General features: G+C 43.4%; 3 protein-coding genes and 1 non-coding gene across 5 annotated transcripts; 1 reads left to right on the top strand and 3 right to left on the bottom strand.

The window, feature by feature from the left end:
- Nucleotides 1–282: 282 nt before the first annotated feature.
- LOC103987270 (probable glucuronosyltransferase Os01g0926700) lies at nucleotides 283–4,506 on the bottom strand. Its single transcript, XM_009405521.3, has 5 exons — nucleotides 4,319–4,506; nucleotides 3,962–4,187; nucleotides 1,473–1,861; nucleotides 1,141–1,382; nucleotides 283–1,048 (listed from the first exon to the last, which is right to left on the bottom strand). The coding sequence occupies exons 2-5, from the start codon at nucleotides 4,065–4,067 to the stop codon at nucleotides 535–537; spliced, it is 1,251 nt and encodes a 416-aa protein (XP_009403796.2). The 5' UTR covers nucleotides 4,068–4,187; nucleotides 4,319–4,506; the 3' UTR covers nucleotides 283–534.
- Nucleotides 4,507–5,189: 683 nt separating this feature from the next.
- Nucleotides 5,190–5,262, top strand: TRNAK-UUU (transfer RNA lysine (anticodon UUU)). Its single transcript has one exon. It is a non-coding gene; the product is annotated as a tRNA-Lys (tRNA).
- Nucleotides 5,263–7,173: 1,911 nt separating this feature from the next.
- LOC103988289 (ethylene-responsive transcription factor ERF113) lies at nucleotides 7,174–9,229 on the bottom strand. Its single transcript, XM_018828293.2, has 2 exons — nucleotides 8,405–9,229; nucleotides 7,174–7,861 (listed from the first exon to the last, which is right to left on the bottom strand). Exons 1-2 carry the CDS (start codon nucleotides 8,553–8,555, stop codon nucleotides 7,305–7,307), a joined length of 708 nt encoding a protein of 235 aa, XP_018683838.1. The 5' UTR covers nucleotides 8,556–9,229; the 3' UTR covers nucleotides 7,174–7,304.
- A 2,546-nt stretch (nucleotides 9,230–11,775) lies between these two features.
- On the bottom strand, nucleotides 11,776–14,738 carry LOC135582472 (endoglucanase 12-like). Of its 2 annotated transcripts, none has more exons than XM_065157533.1 (6): nucleotides 14,394–14,738; nucleotides 13,760–14,253; nucleotides 13,360–13,667; nucleotides 12,689–13,292; nucleotides 12,429–12,601; nucleotides 11,776–12,350 (listed from the first exon to the last, which is right to left on the bottom strand). In XM_065157533.1, the coding sequence occupies exons 2-6, from the start codon at nucleotides 14,127–14,129 to the stop codon at nucleotides 11,949–11,951; spliced, it is 1,857 nt and encodes a 618-aa protein (XP_065013605.1). In that variant the 5' UTR covers nucleotides 14,130–14,253; nucleotides 14,394–14,738; the 3' UTR covers nucleotides 11,776–11,948. The 2 variants fall into 2 exon arrangements, with proteins under 2 accessions (XP_065013605.1, XP_065013604.1); XM_065157532.1 differs by having other exon boundaries at nucleotides 13,760–14,150.
- Between the last annotated feature and the right edge of the window lie 687 nt (nucleotides 14,739–15,425).

Below are 15,425 nucleotides of genomic sequence, written 5' to 3'. Positions count from 1 at the left end.
TCATTTTAGCACACATGACCACCAAAAGCACCTGGAAGACTTGGGTTTCTTGCATGGCTTGGAATCTGTAAAAGGCCAAGCACTGATGTAATTCTCTGGCATCAATGCAGCATCTTCTCTATTTTGACTGCTGTTGGGAGAAGAGTGCTTGTTAGATCCTTTGCAATTCTAATTGTGATATCCCCATTCTCTTGTCTTGCTGGTTAAAAAATTACATTAGATTTCTTAAGCAAGCCATTCACATCTGATATGAACTCACAAGAAGCAAAAAATCTCCAGACAAGCTAAAAGGATATGATGATATATTATCATTTGGACAGTTTCTTCATACCATCTTTTTTATTTGACTGCTTAACACCATATTTCAGTCATACAACACATACCATGCATCAGGTATTTAACATTCTAAAGCTACAAAAAATGGATAATGCCATGGTTTGGCAACAAAACAAGGTGTAAACTTCAAGCAATTAAGAGCAACAAAGCTTAAGCATGCAGCTTGGAGCGGCAACTACAGAGGGCTGTGAGCTGCCACTACCATGGCTTGAGATCACCTACAGGACCAGCGGTCCAGTTCAGAATTTTCTGACCTGGTTTCAAGAAAACACCTTCATCGTGTGGCAACTTCCGAGCAAGTCCATTCAGTATCTGATGGAAAGCATCACCGGGTTGGGCTGGTTGCGGGAACAGCATCGCCTGCTTCATCGAAGGGTTAGCAAGCAATCTTTGTTTTCTTAGAATTACCTCTATCGGTATTGATGTGAGGATTGTGTCCAACTTTGGCACATCCTCCTCAGCCACAAACACACCAATTTCCTCCCATGGTATTGCATCTGCGAACGGAAGCACTATATCATCTGCTATGACAACAGGTATGCAGCCGAACACCACTGCTTCTACCAATCTAGGGCTCCATGGTGCCCAGCCCAATGGGCACAAGCAGAAAACAGCCCGCTGCATATCTTCGTAATAAGTAGTAGGGTGATCGGTAGAGATGTCGAAAAGTGGATTGTTCTTAAAGTTCTCCCATACTGATGCCCTCGCGCCTCTGCATGACAGAGTCAGTAAGAAATATAATTGCACCAGATATAAGCTTCACATAGCAGATTTATGCACAAATATAAAAGGATCAAAGCTTACCTTGCATAATATCCACCCTCTGGATCATTGCCAACATCATAAAATAAACCCCGAAAATAGACAAAGATTGAGCGAGGAGTATCCGGAGGAATCAAGTGAGTTTGCATTTTCTGTGGAGGGGCATATGGAGGAATGGTGATGGAACCATCCTTCAAGCAAACATGATTTCTTTGCCCAAAGGTTTGGACCAGCGTGGCACGCTTGAGCAAGTGAAGGATTCCTCGTTCAATTGCTGTTTCTTCCTAAATCACAGGAAAATGGTCGACATATAACAAAATAAAAAGACATTACAAAGAGAAGCGCAATATTCTTGACCATTATAAAATTCACACCTGATAGTGAAAGCATGCTCCAAAATCATGTGGAACAACAAAAAAGTGGTCGGCCCCTTCGGTTCTGTTCCAGTAAGGCCAATTAGTGGAAATCAACTCTATTGCACTTCTCATCATCCGAGGTGATTTGAAGGGCAAGGGGAGTCCACTAGGAGTTAGGTCACAGGTGGTATACACCGGTGCATAGAACCAATCAGCTTCTTCAGGATTGAGAGTTCGAACAGGACTAGAGAGCAAGAATCGATGCATGTAGATCTCCGCAGCAAACATGTGATTCAGGCATCTGGGATCCTTATGGAGAATCTTTTTGTTGTATTTGCTGGGTAGCTCATACACAAACACCTTCAACCTTCCGACAGGGTCATCTTCCAGAACATCACCGGCACTCCCTACAGTAAAAATATCCCATTAAACAGAGGCCAGAATTTCTTTCCAGAAACTGATAAGAAAGTCCAGATCAACCAACAAGTTTGACAGCTAGCAAATTTGGAAATGTCATCAAAATTGTATACAATTGCTAAGAAGAAATCATATCAGTGAAATACCTAATATTACATACAAACATATTTTCCAGCATAAATACATGCATGATCCATAAAGATAAACCAACTTTCTTGACCTTGATTTATGATAAGCACTCATTGAAAAATACTAGTAGTGCTAAATTGGGGCCTAGCCCTCCAATAGTCTGGCAGTAGTACTGCTGACCAAGTTAGAGCTATTACTGGCTCAAAGCCGTGTTGCAGGTAATATTTTTAGTGAATTACTTGGTAAGATAGTTAACCTTTAATTACAACATAGAGAATTGAACTTCAGCCAAAGTTTAAGAACATATGCTAACATGAGACAACTTTTTGGAACCTTCTTGTAGGCAAACTAAGGATGGATCCCAAAGTATCATCAAATTTGATATCATCACATATCTCAAGATTTCTCTATCTAAAATTCTAGTCAAGCGAGAGACTTTTATTCAATTTATTCTGTAGCTTGAAATAAAACCTAGTTTGTTACTAAACTGATGAAAATCCAATTGAGGATCGATAGTCTAATGACAAATTATACTGAGATTAACCAGCCAGTACATATAAGTCTGATAGGATATTGATATGGGTTCTCATGCTGTGCCAAGTCGTGCCAATATATCCTTGAAAATCTGATGGGTATGGACCATCAGCATGTACCACAGAATATTTTGGTGGCCGGTACATATTGGTTAGCTCGAGATTGGTACCATACATGAAATAGCAATCTTTGATGGAGATCCCTTCAAGATCTCAGATAACCTCGTCTTCCAGGAAGCAAGAGTGCAGCATAAGTTTCATCAAACACACGCATCATGCATAAGGTAACTAAGATCTTGGCCTTCAACTTCTTCAAACTTCACAAACATAGGCAAAACTAAGCATAAGTTTCATCAACCTAAAACATGAGAAAAACCACCCAAATATGATATTCAGGAGAAGTAATCACAAGGATGACTACTCATAATTTTGCCTCAAACGTCAGTCAGATAACGTAGGAATGCAACAAACTAATGGAACATCACAGGCAAACACTATCATGAAAAACAGTGTAAACAATGAGGAAGATCCTTTTGCAGAGCTACAAACTACATAATCAAGCAAATCTTAAAAGAATTCTGGTCCAGTTCTTTGGAGTCCCAAGAGTCACATGATTGTCCCTGATTCCCATGTTAGGACTATTTGTTTCAGTCAGCATATGAGTGGTAGATGAGAGTGCACTTGCAATTCGACAATTTAACTCGAAAGATATTCATATGAGAACACCATGCAAAAGAAGACATGGTGAATGTCAACCAACTGCTTGTTCAATACGAATATGTTGGGCTAGGAGAAAACATGAACAAAACAAGATGGTTCTCTAAGCTCTAATCGATATATCCACAAATTTCCCATCCCAATATTCACAAACTTCATCCCATTAACCTTTTTTCAGATAAAGCCACATTTCAACTGCGAGAAATAAGTAGCAAATTCTCAATGGCTATGGGAACCATGGTAATCTCAACTACACCAATAAACCAGTAAAATATGAAGACTCTCTCTCATTCTTGCAAAACCTGCATTCTGTTTCAGGGCAACATGAACAAGAAATGAAAACTCCACAACTCTAACAAATTGAAGTGCGCAATAAACTTGAAAACCCACTAAACTTATCAAGCAAAACATGCCATCGTAAAGCAGAACATCGTCACGAAGTCATCACGCAACAGGCAAAGCAAAAGCCGAGTCCAAAAGCAATCAAATTTCTTTATTATCAGCACAGCAAAGGTCATCCTAGATTCCAAAGGGGAAATATAGCCATAATCATCATCCCAATGGATCAACACCCAACGCAGATCCAGACGACCCCCCCACACCCCCGGCAAACGAAAAAAGAGCAGAGTAAACTCGAAAAACAAAAATTAAAACCCTAACAAAATCCAAAATCAACAGAACAAAAAACCAAACTTTGAACACAAAACTCACCAGAAATCCTCTCTGTCCGGCGATTGACCTCCTGCTCCAGGCCATAGATCCCATCAAAGACAGACTGAAGAACTACAAGTGCAAGAATCCAAGTCCCACTCCCCATAGCCGTGGCTTCAGCCCCTCGGACGGAGGAATCACCAAAGAAATCAAAGAAAAAGCTTTCCGCGAGGACAGTGGAAGATTCCCTTTCAAGAGTGTGGGAATGTTAAAGACGGTGGTTGCGCTGAATGGAAACTAATAGAAGGTGAGAGGTAATATTTAATTCAAAAAAGGGAAAAAGTATTACATATATATACATATAATTCAAGAGAGAGAGAGAGAGAGAGAGAGAGAGAGAGATTGGTTTAAATGTACTTTTTGCTTGAGGATGAAGCGAAAACAAGCAGTCCTTTTGCTTGTAGATTATGTGGAGATGTAATTTTCTTGAGAGTTCGAAGGCTTTGTGTTTGATGAGAAGTCAACCTCTCACCTAATGAAGAGCTTTAGGGGGCACCTTCCATTAACAATTCAACAACTCTCCCCTCACTTGCCCATCACCCACCGACCTCCTTCCTTTCTTCTTTCTCATGTTTACATTTGGGGTTGATCTGTTATCTTCACATCAACCACATGGGAAGTCCCTCATTGCCTCTGCCCAAAGCATCAATGTTCAAGTGTTTCTCATACATTTCACATTTAGCTCAGTAGAAGAAGCTATGGATGACAGGGAAGTGGCAACTTCTGTTGCTTCTTCTGCTGGCATTCTCATTGCTATTCACATGTTATCAGAATCCATGTTACATCATCTTCACCATGACTTGGGCTCTCTTTTGTATTCATTCCCATAGGTAATGCACCTGACTTCAATCTAAGTCAATTTTCTGCCATCATTGACAGCAGCAAGTCATTCAACAAAAGACAATATTAATTTCAAGACAAAAACAACTGATGGAAGGTATAGACCAGATCAAAGAAATTTATGTGGAAAATTCAAAGTTTGGCCATCAACAGTTGTAGGACTACCATCAGGTCCTCCTCAAATGTAATGTGATATGCATGTTTTCATAATTTCCCCCTTTATTTCATAGGTTAAAGAAATCTCATTTTTTATGTTTGATGGAGAGTGAGACAAAGTGTGTGTATATATATATATAGTTTGTTGACTATTATTTGAAACTTCTTTTCGCATTAATATCATTCGAATACTTTTTTTGTTATATAATTTTATATTAATTTATAAATGTAAGCCGTCTTAGCTCAGCCGGTAGAGCGCATGGCTTTTAACCATGTGGTCGTGGGTTCGATTCCCACAGACGGCGATTTTTAACCGAGGCCAAAATTAAAAGTTATTTACAGCCTCCTTTCTCTTGAGGTTGCTGGCGGTAAATTTACCTGATACTTATCAGACCATTACCTTGCTGGGCCTTGTTTGGTAAGCACAACATGGGCCAACGAAGAAGCCTGGGCTGGTTTGCCTTCTTTGGCCCAAGAGAACATGTAAGGCACGATCATTATATAGTGAGCTTACCGCATACGACTGTAGGAGAAACGAGGCTTCAAGAAAATTTGTCCTGGCAAATTCATTCGTCAAGTCTCACCTTACTTATTCTGACGTGCGGTGACCGGACGACGTTAATATGGCCTTTTCCTGTATGTAGTTTGCTTAATCAAATTGTACGGGCTCTTTTGTAATCGTGGGCCGTACGGCAAACGGATCGGCCCACATGTAAGATCACAGCCCAAATATTTGCCCAGGAAGGAATTAAAGGTCCAATCATTTCACGGTAAGCCTACCGCCCAAAACTCAGAGGGTAAAGAGGCTCCAAGAAAATTATATCCCTGAAGATTCCTCCGGCCTCCTCCGTATTATTCTAACCTGCGGTGACTGCACTCTTACAGGAGACGGATCAACTTTTCGCTGACCTAACGCTCGGATAAAAATGTAGGGTCCATTGTGGGCTCCCAGCGACTAAAATTTCTCTGAGAAGCCACATATCAGGTAAATCAGTGGGTAGTCGTTACCAGGTACGAAAGTATTTCTTATTGCAAACCTAACTGTGGCCGCGTGCAAGTAAATCCTGATTGTTTTTTTTTCCTAATCTTAAAGAAGGAGAAGATGGATCAAAGGGCAGACTCGAACGTGTCCCGTAGGAGTGGCTTTGATGGAGAAAGAGACGTGAGGACTAAAATCCATGACTGTGACGGATGTACGAGTATTCACTCGCCAATTGTCATCCCAAGAGTCACTGACTGAAGCAAGCCATAAAGCTGAGATTCCCATTATTATATGCCTCCCGGTCTTCTTCTGCTCGACAAATGTTATCTTCGTTCATTCATTAATTCACGTGCCTCACAAAGACCAAACCGTAAAAAAGCTGCCGACTTCCACGACCAGCAACGCAAAGAATGATGCTGAGAGGTTGAACAAAGACCATGCCATCGATGGCTTTCCTTCTTTCTCTTTCCTCCATCTTAGACTGTACTTTGGTGCTTCTTTATCATGTGTTGGACATCTGAGATCGACCACCTCTGGTGACGTTTAAGCACACGGTTCGCGGATGAGAGATGACAATATACAACAGGGTGTTCCTCCTCCGCCCACCGTTTCTTGCAGTGAAGACGAGCGGAAGAAGATTAATCGTGGAAGCTGGTTGAACTTTCCGGAAGACAGACAGGAAGGCTGCAGAATCGTTGGGTAGCTACCGATTGATGTCATGTCGGAAGTGATATCAAACGACCGGGTTTCGGCCTCACGCTCGTACGTGCGCACCTGATGAGATCATGGTGGAAACAGGCTCGCGTTGACTGTTCAAGAACACAGTGAAACAAGAACATGTTGCATGTATGCGTGTACCATCCGTTTGAGCAAGAACAGATTGACTTGGTTTCTGTGACCCGAAGAAACATATGAAGTGCAGGAGACGTGCATAGTAAGTAGCCCTCCTAGTAATAAATACGATACACGTGCATGCGGCAAGAGCCTCTGACCAGACTCCGTCTCTCTCTTCGACATGCTGCTCTCCATCGTTTGACCAAAGTCTCTTATGGTATTCCATCATCTTTCTCCCATCTGCTACTCTCTCTAAATGATTAATCTTATTGTTTCCACATCCAAAAACATCATGCTTCATATGTATAGCAATTGCACTTACGTGAGCTCGTTAGTCACCAGTAGCAGATGACGAAGAGAACAAAGACTGTTCGTGCAAAAACTTGTTGAAAGATGAAGATGAAAGCAAAATAGAAGGAAGATGGATTCTCACAAACAAAAGTTTGTGGATACAAAACAAACAGGTACATTTACCAAATAAATACCATTTCACTTTATCTTACTTTCGTTCCTCAACACGATTGTTGATCTTCATGGAGGTCGACTGCCGTCTTTGTCCTTCTGTTCTCCATGAACCCATGAGCTAGAAGACGAAGAAGAAGAAGACGAAGAAAAGTTCGTATACTGAGACTGAGATGAGAAGTCCAAGAAGTGCTGTGAAGACCCTAAAGCAGAAGTTGTTGGCGTCTGAGAGGACACCGGCGTGAAGGTGCCGCCGACGTAGAGCCCCGAAGCTACATTCTGCAAGTCTTCATCCCTACTCTGGAGGAGTTGAGCGTACTGCAGCAGGTCGGGGTACGAGGTCGCAGGCAGCTGTAGCGGTACTCGGGGTGGCTGCCTCTCGGGGACCCCTGGGCTGACGAGGAAGCCGAGGTCGGTCCGGCCTTGGACTCTCTCGGGAAAGTTGAGCTTGGCTTTGGTGCCTTTGAACCGCAACGCTGCCTCGTCGTAGGCGACGGCCGCGTCCTCGGCCGTGTCGAAGGTCCCGAGCCACACACGAGCCGCCTTCCTGGGGTCCCTTATCTCCGCTGCCCATTTGCCCCACGGCCTTTGCCTCACTCCCCTGTAGTGTCTTCTCCTCACATTCCCTTCATCATTTCAGTTCACATCAACGACATGCATGTAGCGAGCAGTATATAGAGAGACGTGATAACTCACTGACATGTTACGACCAGTTTGCCCTACCAATAATTCATCTGTGAAGACTTTTAATTACGAGCTTCGAACGACAAGAAATCAAGAGGCAATTACTTCAATTTTGATGCTTATTTTTGGTCAAATTCCGAAAAATTGATTGTTGGTACAGTACTAAGCCCACGAAGAAATAGAATAATCTACCTACTTCTAGCGTTTTCCAGAGACTGCTGTTGTGGCTTCTTCTCTGTCTCTCTCTCTCGCTTGTGCTCGGAAGTCTCTCGAGACCGTCACCTTATTGCAACTAAAAGCTTGGTGTTCCTCTTCGTTTAACAGCAAATAAATAGTACGATTTTGCTGAAACAGTAAACCTACGAGATAGTAACAGTAGCTGGAGGTCTGCTATTGCATTCACCGGTTTATAGAACTGTGGAATCTGGTCACCTAAGTTTCAGGTTCGCTCAAGATCATGGTGGTGCAAGATGGTTAAGGCATACCTTGCTCTTCCGAGACCTGTGCGGCTTCCGTGTCGCCGCGACCTGCAGCCTCCTCCAGTTTTATGCCCTGTTGGGTCGACGCTGGCTCCCCTCCTCGGGTGTCGACAACCGATGAGCTCGAGCTGATGACGTGCGCGAGAGCGGACACCATGGCCGATGCGTCGTGGTCGGCGCGTGACGAGGCGATGCGTGAGACCGCCTGCTGCTGGTCTCCTTCCTTCTTCTCCAGCTCATCAGGAGGAAGGGGCCTCTTCCCAGGCCTTCGATCCACCTTATCGTTTCTTGACCTTTCCTCTTCCTTCCGTCCCCCCGACAAAGGATCCGGTGATATACGTTGGTGGTGACAGCGACGTCGACGACAAAGAAAGACTACAGATAGACGGAGATATATACAGCAGAGAGAGAGAGAGAGAGAGAGAGAGAGAAAGACGGAGATATTTACAGCAGCGAGAGGAGAGAGAGGCAGCCGATCGAGGAGCAGTCGCAGCAGAAGGAAAGATAAAGAGTGGATGATTCGGGATTGTGATAAGAACAGACGCTCTGATGATTGGGCTGGGCGACGGCTTTGATAAGCTCTACATTCTTGCTGTACCGTTTGACCGTTGACCAAGGATGGATAGAAGAAATGAGATGAGAAGGTCAAAGAGTAGTGTTGATCATGCCAAAAAAGTCAATAGAATTCAGTGAATCGAACCAAGACTCCTTCCTTCCCTGCAGCTTCAAGGTCAAACGCTAGGGAAGAAGAACACAAGAAGAGCAGATGCCTGCTAAAACCTAAGCAAGTTTCTGTCATCCCTACTCGATACCATCAGCCAGATGATAAAACCTTTAATTACCTACTTATTCTCAGCATCAGCATCACGGTTGCTTTTGTGCAAAGTAAGCGTCTACAACAAGTATCCAAGCTTGTTCTGGGTGGCATCTACCGAGCCTCAAATGCCAAGCTAGACACGTGCCGTGCCTGTCTTTGCTCCCCTCGAGCTTTCCTTGGCTATTTGCTTGCTTCTGGAGATTGCTTACCGCTGCAAGACTATACCTTTGATTTGGCCTTTTCCCACCCCCTCGCCCTCTTCCTCTTTCCTTCTCGGAGCTTCCATTTCGCAGTTCCCGAGCTACAGGCAGCCATAAAGGACCTTCGTGGTCAATCGCAGGTGTCTCCCTCCCACTCTGCCTTTTCTTCTCACCGGATACGTTTCCGAATTAATCTCCCGATCGTCACAGAAAGTTCTTCGATTTGAACATCCTTTCAAGAAAAATTCTCTTAGGTGTAATCAAAGTCGATGGCATCGACTTAATTAGCTCCCTGTTCTGGCGAAGCTCTCAGTTTTCACCGCCTTGTATGATAAAACCCATCAGACTCGGTGCTGCTTCCTGTTCCTCTTCACTTTTTGAGAGGGCATTTACCACCACATGAAAGCACTATGGGGCCTTTCCATCACCCCATGATGCTCCTGATCGAGAAAAGCAAGAACAGTAACCTAATCCTTGCCAAGAGACGGGTATATATGAATCAACGTACCAATGTGGGTGAGCCTTTTCATGCCGGGATTCCAAAGGTTCTGCATCATCGGATACAAAGACAATAAGCCCCCAAAAAATGGATGTGTATCTTAAGCGATGATTGGAATAAACCGAGTAAAACTTTGCTACATGCGACGAACCATTTACAATGATCGGGCGGACATCTGTGTCCATCACAGTTGTGTCCGGTCAATATCCGGAGTAAACCTACCTACCAATCATCATACCTTGTCAAGATAACTTGGATGACGACTGATGCTTGCAGAAGAAGGTTAAACTACAACAAAAAAAATTGACACTGTTGTCAAATTAGATGTGACCCAAACTCAACCTGACAAGCAAATGAGTGGTGTATGAGAACGAGGAGGTTACCATCAGTACTAAGCTTATAAAACATTTACACACGAGATCCAAAAGAAGAAGAAGAATAATAATCTTTACATATGAGAGAGAAATTGCACCAAATGCATTGTAAAGTACACAATGACTGGCACCAAATGCATTATTAACTGAGACACATTCCAATGAGGAGCATGTTTTTCTTGACAGGCAGACTTTGGGAAAGTGGTGGGTGATTCCCTGTTCTCTCAACTTGCTCTAATTATTATAACCCAAGAAAAAGTAGCAATGTGTAATAGTGTGGCCATGAAAGTAAACGAAAACATAGTGATCTTTGTAGTCAGTCCTACAAGTGGATATTAGACGTGAAGTTACAGTCGACGGGTCAAAGAGGAGAAATCATAAATTGGGCATGGAGCAAAAAGACAATTGACGGCTGCAAATTGTAAACAATGTCTGCAACATTGGATAGAACTGAGTACAAATTATAAGCAATGGATGCAACCTAGAGAGATTGAATGAAGATTAAATAGTATGTGGCAGAAGATGAAGTATCTCGAAACGAATGTGAATCAAATAATTTTGTTTCTTTCAGGAAGGGACTCACCCCAGTATCCACTGTCCAAGAGGATTCATCTGTCCCAACGAACATGCAAGTCCACAATTTATCTCTTCAACATGTGAATACCCCGAAACATTCCTTTCAGAGTCTCATTGAAGCTGAGCTAAAGGTGTGGTAAGAAGACATCTATGAAATTAATGGCTGATCGACAACAGTATATTTTAACTTAATAATATGCGAAAAATCATCATTACATTACTATTATACAAAAAAAGTTTTAATATCGAAAACTAAATTAAATAAAGATACATCAAATTTACCATGTGTAAGTGAGATTGTTACAGAGGATAAAACAAATAACTCAAGATGAGATTGTTATTGATGCTTCGGTGACTGAAAATTCAAACAAAAGAAAGTTCCTCAAAATTGGCTGCTAAAAGAAGGTTTATGATTATCTAAAAATAAATTTACCTCCATTTTCTTGAAGTGTCAGTCACACCAACTCCAACAATGAGAATTGACAAAGGTAGATCAGAGCCTTCCAGAGCATCTTTTGTTTCCTGCAAAATAGGCAATCACCCCATCCTGGACAAAGTTTCTGCACAAGTAAAATTGCAATGTAGTAGAAAATTTGGAGTTAGCCTATCATGGCTATCAACAAAACAAAGTACCTTCTGTTTACTCTAAGTGCATAGTGTTTGTTCTCTATACCGAATGTATCTTATTACTAACCAATATAAATTTGTTGAGTGTTCATTCCTTTGTTCTGAAACAACAATTGTACATCCACAAAATCTAAATCCGAGTATTGAGCAAATGTATAATAATGCAGTTAACATGATAAACTAACAAATAATGCAGAGCATGGAGGGAGTCAACTTACGGACCACTTAATTTTCTCACCATTATGAAGGCAGATTTGAGATCAAACAAAGATGAGAGGTCCAGCTGACGAACAATCATCTGCTAATAAAAACTAATGTTGCATGTTATTGTACTAAGACACTTTCAACACCACCACCATGTGAATCGCAAGGTTTTTCTGCAGGAAATAGAAGAACTAGCAAGGTTTTGACTGAATTTGGTATGAACGCTATTATTTTATTTCCACTCAAAAGTGAGTTATGGATTCCAATTGGATGGTGGCGGAGGTTTATTGGAGTGGAGAGATGGCACGGCAGAGAAGATGGTGTTCCTGTCAACGCCCACGCCGCTGCTGCTTGTAAGAGAGACCAGGGCTGCAACGAGTCCAGCATTCCCGGCCAGCGTCGGCTCGGTGTAGTTCCCGTTCTTCCGCTCATCGAAGAAGCGATCGTATTTGTCAGGGCCACCGACCATGGCACCGGTGATGACATTAGGATTCGCTGCTTTGGAGTCTCGCCACGTCCTTCCACCAGTGCACGAGTACCGGCGGCCATTGTTGGGGGTAGAAGCACCTCGGTGGCGCACATGCTTCGGGTATCTATGCCCATAGCCTACCAAATAACTCATATTCCCGGGATTGGCTCCCAAGATGTAGTTGATCTGCATGAGGTAAACGTTACACAGGTCTCGGAAACAGAATTGAATCGCAAACAAGTAGAGGAGAGGCTGACACTGCACCTGAGAGGCTGCAAAGTTTCGAAGTGTGCTTGAGTTGAAGTAATTGGGTCCACAATACCATCCGGGGACTCGGCTAGCATTCATGTAGTCAGCATAGAGGGATGCAAGGAAGGCTGCATTCGCTGCATACTGCAGTGACCGAGGCCGCCCACGGTTCAGCTGAGCAAGTCCTCCTACACAGCACACAAGCAATAACAGATGTGTATTTACCTCGATCCATGCGGGCATTGCAGGCTGAAGTTTGGAGCAGATGAAGTTACCTTTGGTCCAGTTGAAGACGTTGAACTGACGGAGATAAGAACACATGTTTATGTCTGTGTTAGCATGGAACTCACTGAGCATGTCTTCGTAAGGGTATCCTGGATTCAAGAAAACCCTAATCCTTGACAAGAGTAGCTGGGCTGCCGGAAGCTTGTTGTCCCAGCTGAACACCCTCGAATCCGGGCGCTTCAAGAAGGAAGCATTAGCATTATGATAGACGCGGGGATCGGTCGCACGCGACAGATAGGTGTAGTTTCCAGTGGCGTAGAACAGCCAAGCAGAGGCCCATATGAACTCATCCCAATAACCAGTGGAGTTGTAGAACCTTTCTATCTGCTGGTTCCCCGATGAGTATGGTGCTTGCTGCCCTGACTCTGTAGCAAACCGGTAAGCTGTTTTCGCTGCCTTGACCAGTTTGGTAGAGTAAGCAGTGTCCTCCTCCGTGAATACAAGTGAAGCAGCAGCTAAGGCTGCAGCCACCTCGCTTCCCAAATCAGGTGCGGAAGTAGAAGTCAGCACCGGCCGAGGATAGTTCATGTCCTCTGGCCTCTGCCAGCAGTATTCATCATCCGGATTGTTGGAATCTCTTTGTGCAACCCCCACCTAACGTCAGTAGATGCAGTAAGCTCGAAGGCGAAAAGAATTCTACTTGGAAACAACATCTTGATACCTGGCAATACATTTTGTTGATGGTTGAGGCAGAGGAATTGAAGGTGCGAAGCAAGTAGTCGACGCCCCACTTGATGATGTCCCGGACATGGTCGTATTCTCCGATGGCTTCATACTTTGGACCATACTCCACGGCGGACCAGCTTAGCAGTGTCATGGAAAAGGCCATGGGATAATGGAACTTGATGTTGTTCCCGCTGTCGTAGTAACCTCCAACTAGCCCACCTATCACGTCCGATAACTCCGATCCATCTTGTAGGCCAGAGTTCCCCCTCCATGGCACTCCATTGTTCTTCGGCAGCCTACCAGCTGATGAATTCAACAGAACAATACGAGAAGAATCAAAATTATGAGTCAATTGAAAGCTGGGAAAGAGCAGAAGAAGAGAATGAGAGGTTTACATTTTTGTGCATTGAAGAATTCGAGGGCTAGGCGGAGGGCCACCGTGTATTCGTCCGGCAGCAGCACCGGCTCTTTGTGCGTCGGAATCATCTTTGCGACGACGATGGGGACTCCGATGACAACGAATGCAATTAAAAGTGAGTACACTACCCACTTCACCATCTCCTTCTTACAGACAACGATCCACAGGTCGATGTACTTGTCCTTCTTGACGTCCCTGGGACCGAGAAGCCACCCCTGCTGCGTCTCGTCTAGCTGCTCGCGGAGAAGCGCCGCCTTGTCGATCGCCATGTTGCTGCTTTGCACGTCATCCGCGTGAGAATCGTGTTGGATGTCGAACGACCCGCCCCATCGATTGGAATAATGCATCGTGGTGTTCTTAGGTAATTCCTTGCCACAATCGGAATTCGATTGGGTCAAAGTAAAGAGCGTTAGGAATTGGAATAGCCATGTAACGTAACACAAACAAGATCATATTGCAAGTGCGGATAATCTTCGTCACCAACGATGGGCAACAACAGCAGCAGCAGCAGCAAAGCATCAATGACAAGAAATGGACCATGTTTGAATATGTAACAGAGTTCACGCCCAAAATTCTGAAGCAGAGATTAGGGTTGAGGTACGACCACTTACTGGTGCGGAACTAAGAATGACGCCGAGTCGGTCTCCTCATGAAGCGGTCTCTAAGGATTGCACCCGCCCTTTCTCTTCTTCTTCCTCCTCCTAACAAGCCATGACCCTTCGTCAAATACAAGGATCTCGTTCTGTTGGTGGTGGTGCCCCACTTCAACAACGACGACAGCGACCGAGGTAGAAAGAGAGAGGCAGTGAAGGAAAAGCCGACGAAAGAGATGGGGCACGGCGGAGCAGCAGATCGATCCTGAGAGAGAGATGGAGGAAGGTAAAGAGGCAACGATGAGGGAGGGACGGAGGAGGCGGCGGCGGTGACGCTAATATTCCGGGGTGAAGAATCGTATCGGTGAGGAGGAGCTATGAAGTCTCCAAAACAGCACCTTTGTTATATATAATTACAAAAACATTCAACCAATCTGCACCGTTAATTAGAAACCCTACGGTCGAGATCGGGTGCTTTTTTTCTTCTTTACGAGAGAGAAATTAAAATATATTTTATTTATTTCTGGCATTTTCTGACACAGCCAGACATCAAATGCTATCCGTTTCTTTCTTTAGCTTTTAGTATTTATGACGATATTTATTTGGTTTTTCCGAAATATCTTTACCATTTATGATTTGCTCCCACAGTTGGATCCCACATTGGCACCAGCTAGCATGCATCGCACCTCTCCTATCTCTCTCTTTCTCGCCTTACAAAAGTGAACTTATAAGTCTGCTAATTACGTGTGTCCTTCCAAAGAATACCTTTGCTGGATCATATGAATGCACCGATGTCGTTACCATCTCGATACGTCAGAGGCGTCAATCTATTCTTGTTACATGTCATTTTTTGTGCTTAATATTTTTTATATATTGTTATAAAAATATAATATAATCATTGTTGTAAATTTTAAATACCATCATAAATTATGGTAATTGCATTGTTTGATGTGATGAGTAATTGTTTTTCTTTCACAGTAGTTATGAGACAACATTTATTAGCAGTGAAATTATTGATACAAATGAATTGGGTTGATTTAAAAGGTTATG

Source organism: Musa acuminata, chromosome BXJ3-6, assembly GCF_036884655.1.
Source record: "Musa acuminata AAA Group cultivar baxijiao chromosome BXJ3-6, Cavendish_Baxijiao_AAA, whole genome shotgun sequence".
NCBI classification, from domain to species: Eukaryota; Viridiplantae; Streptophyta; class Magnoliopsida; order Zingiberales; family Musaceae; genus Musa; species Musa acuminata.
The sequence above is the reverse complement of the archived record's forward strand: the minus strand, read 5'-3'. Positions and strand labels throughout refer to the sequence as shown.

Coding starts and splice junctions, on each gene's coding strand:
- LOC103987270 (XM_009405521.3), bottom strand. CDS start 4,067: ATGGGGAGTGGGACTTGGATTCTTGCACTTGTAGTTCTTCAGTCTGTC. Junction 1,862..3,961: donor CCGGACAGAGAGGATTTCTG/GTGAGTTTTGTG, acceptor TTTTTACTGTAG/GGAGTGCCGGTGATGTTCTG. Junction 1,049..1,140: donor GAGGGTGGATATTATGCAAG/GTAAGCTTTGAT, acceptor TCTGTCATGCAG/AGGCGCGAGGGCATCAGTAT.
- LOC103988289 (XM_018828293.2), bottom strand. CDS start 8,555: ATGGTGTCCGCTCTCGCGCACGTCATCAGCTCGAGCTCATCGGTTGTC. Junction 7,862..8,404: donor ACAGGTCTCGGAAGAGCAAG/GTATGCCTTAAC, acceptor GAAATGATGAAG/GGAATGTGAGGAGAAGACAC.
- LOC135582472 (XM_065157533.1), bottom strand. CDS start 14,129: ATGCATTATTCCAATCGATGGGGCGGGTCGTTCGACATCCAACACGAT. Junction 13,668..13,759: donor ATTCTTCAATGCACAAAAAT/GTAAACCTCTCA, acceptor TGAATTCATCAG/CTGGTAGGCTGCCGAAGAAC. Junction 12,351..12,428: donor GAAACTTTGCAGCCTCTCAG/GTGCAGTGTCAG, acceptor TACCTCATGCAG/ATCAACTACATCTTGGGAGC.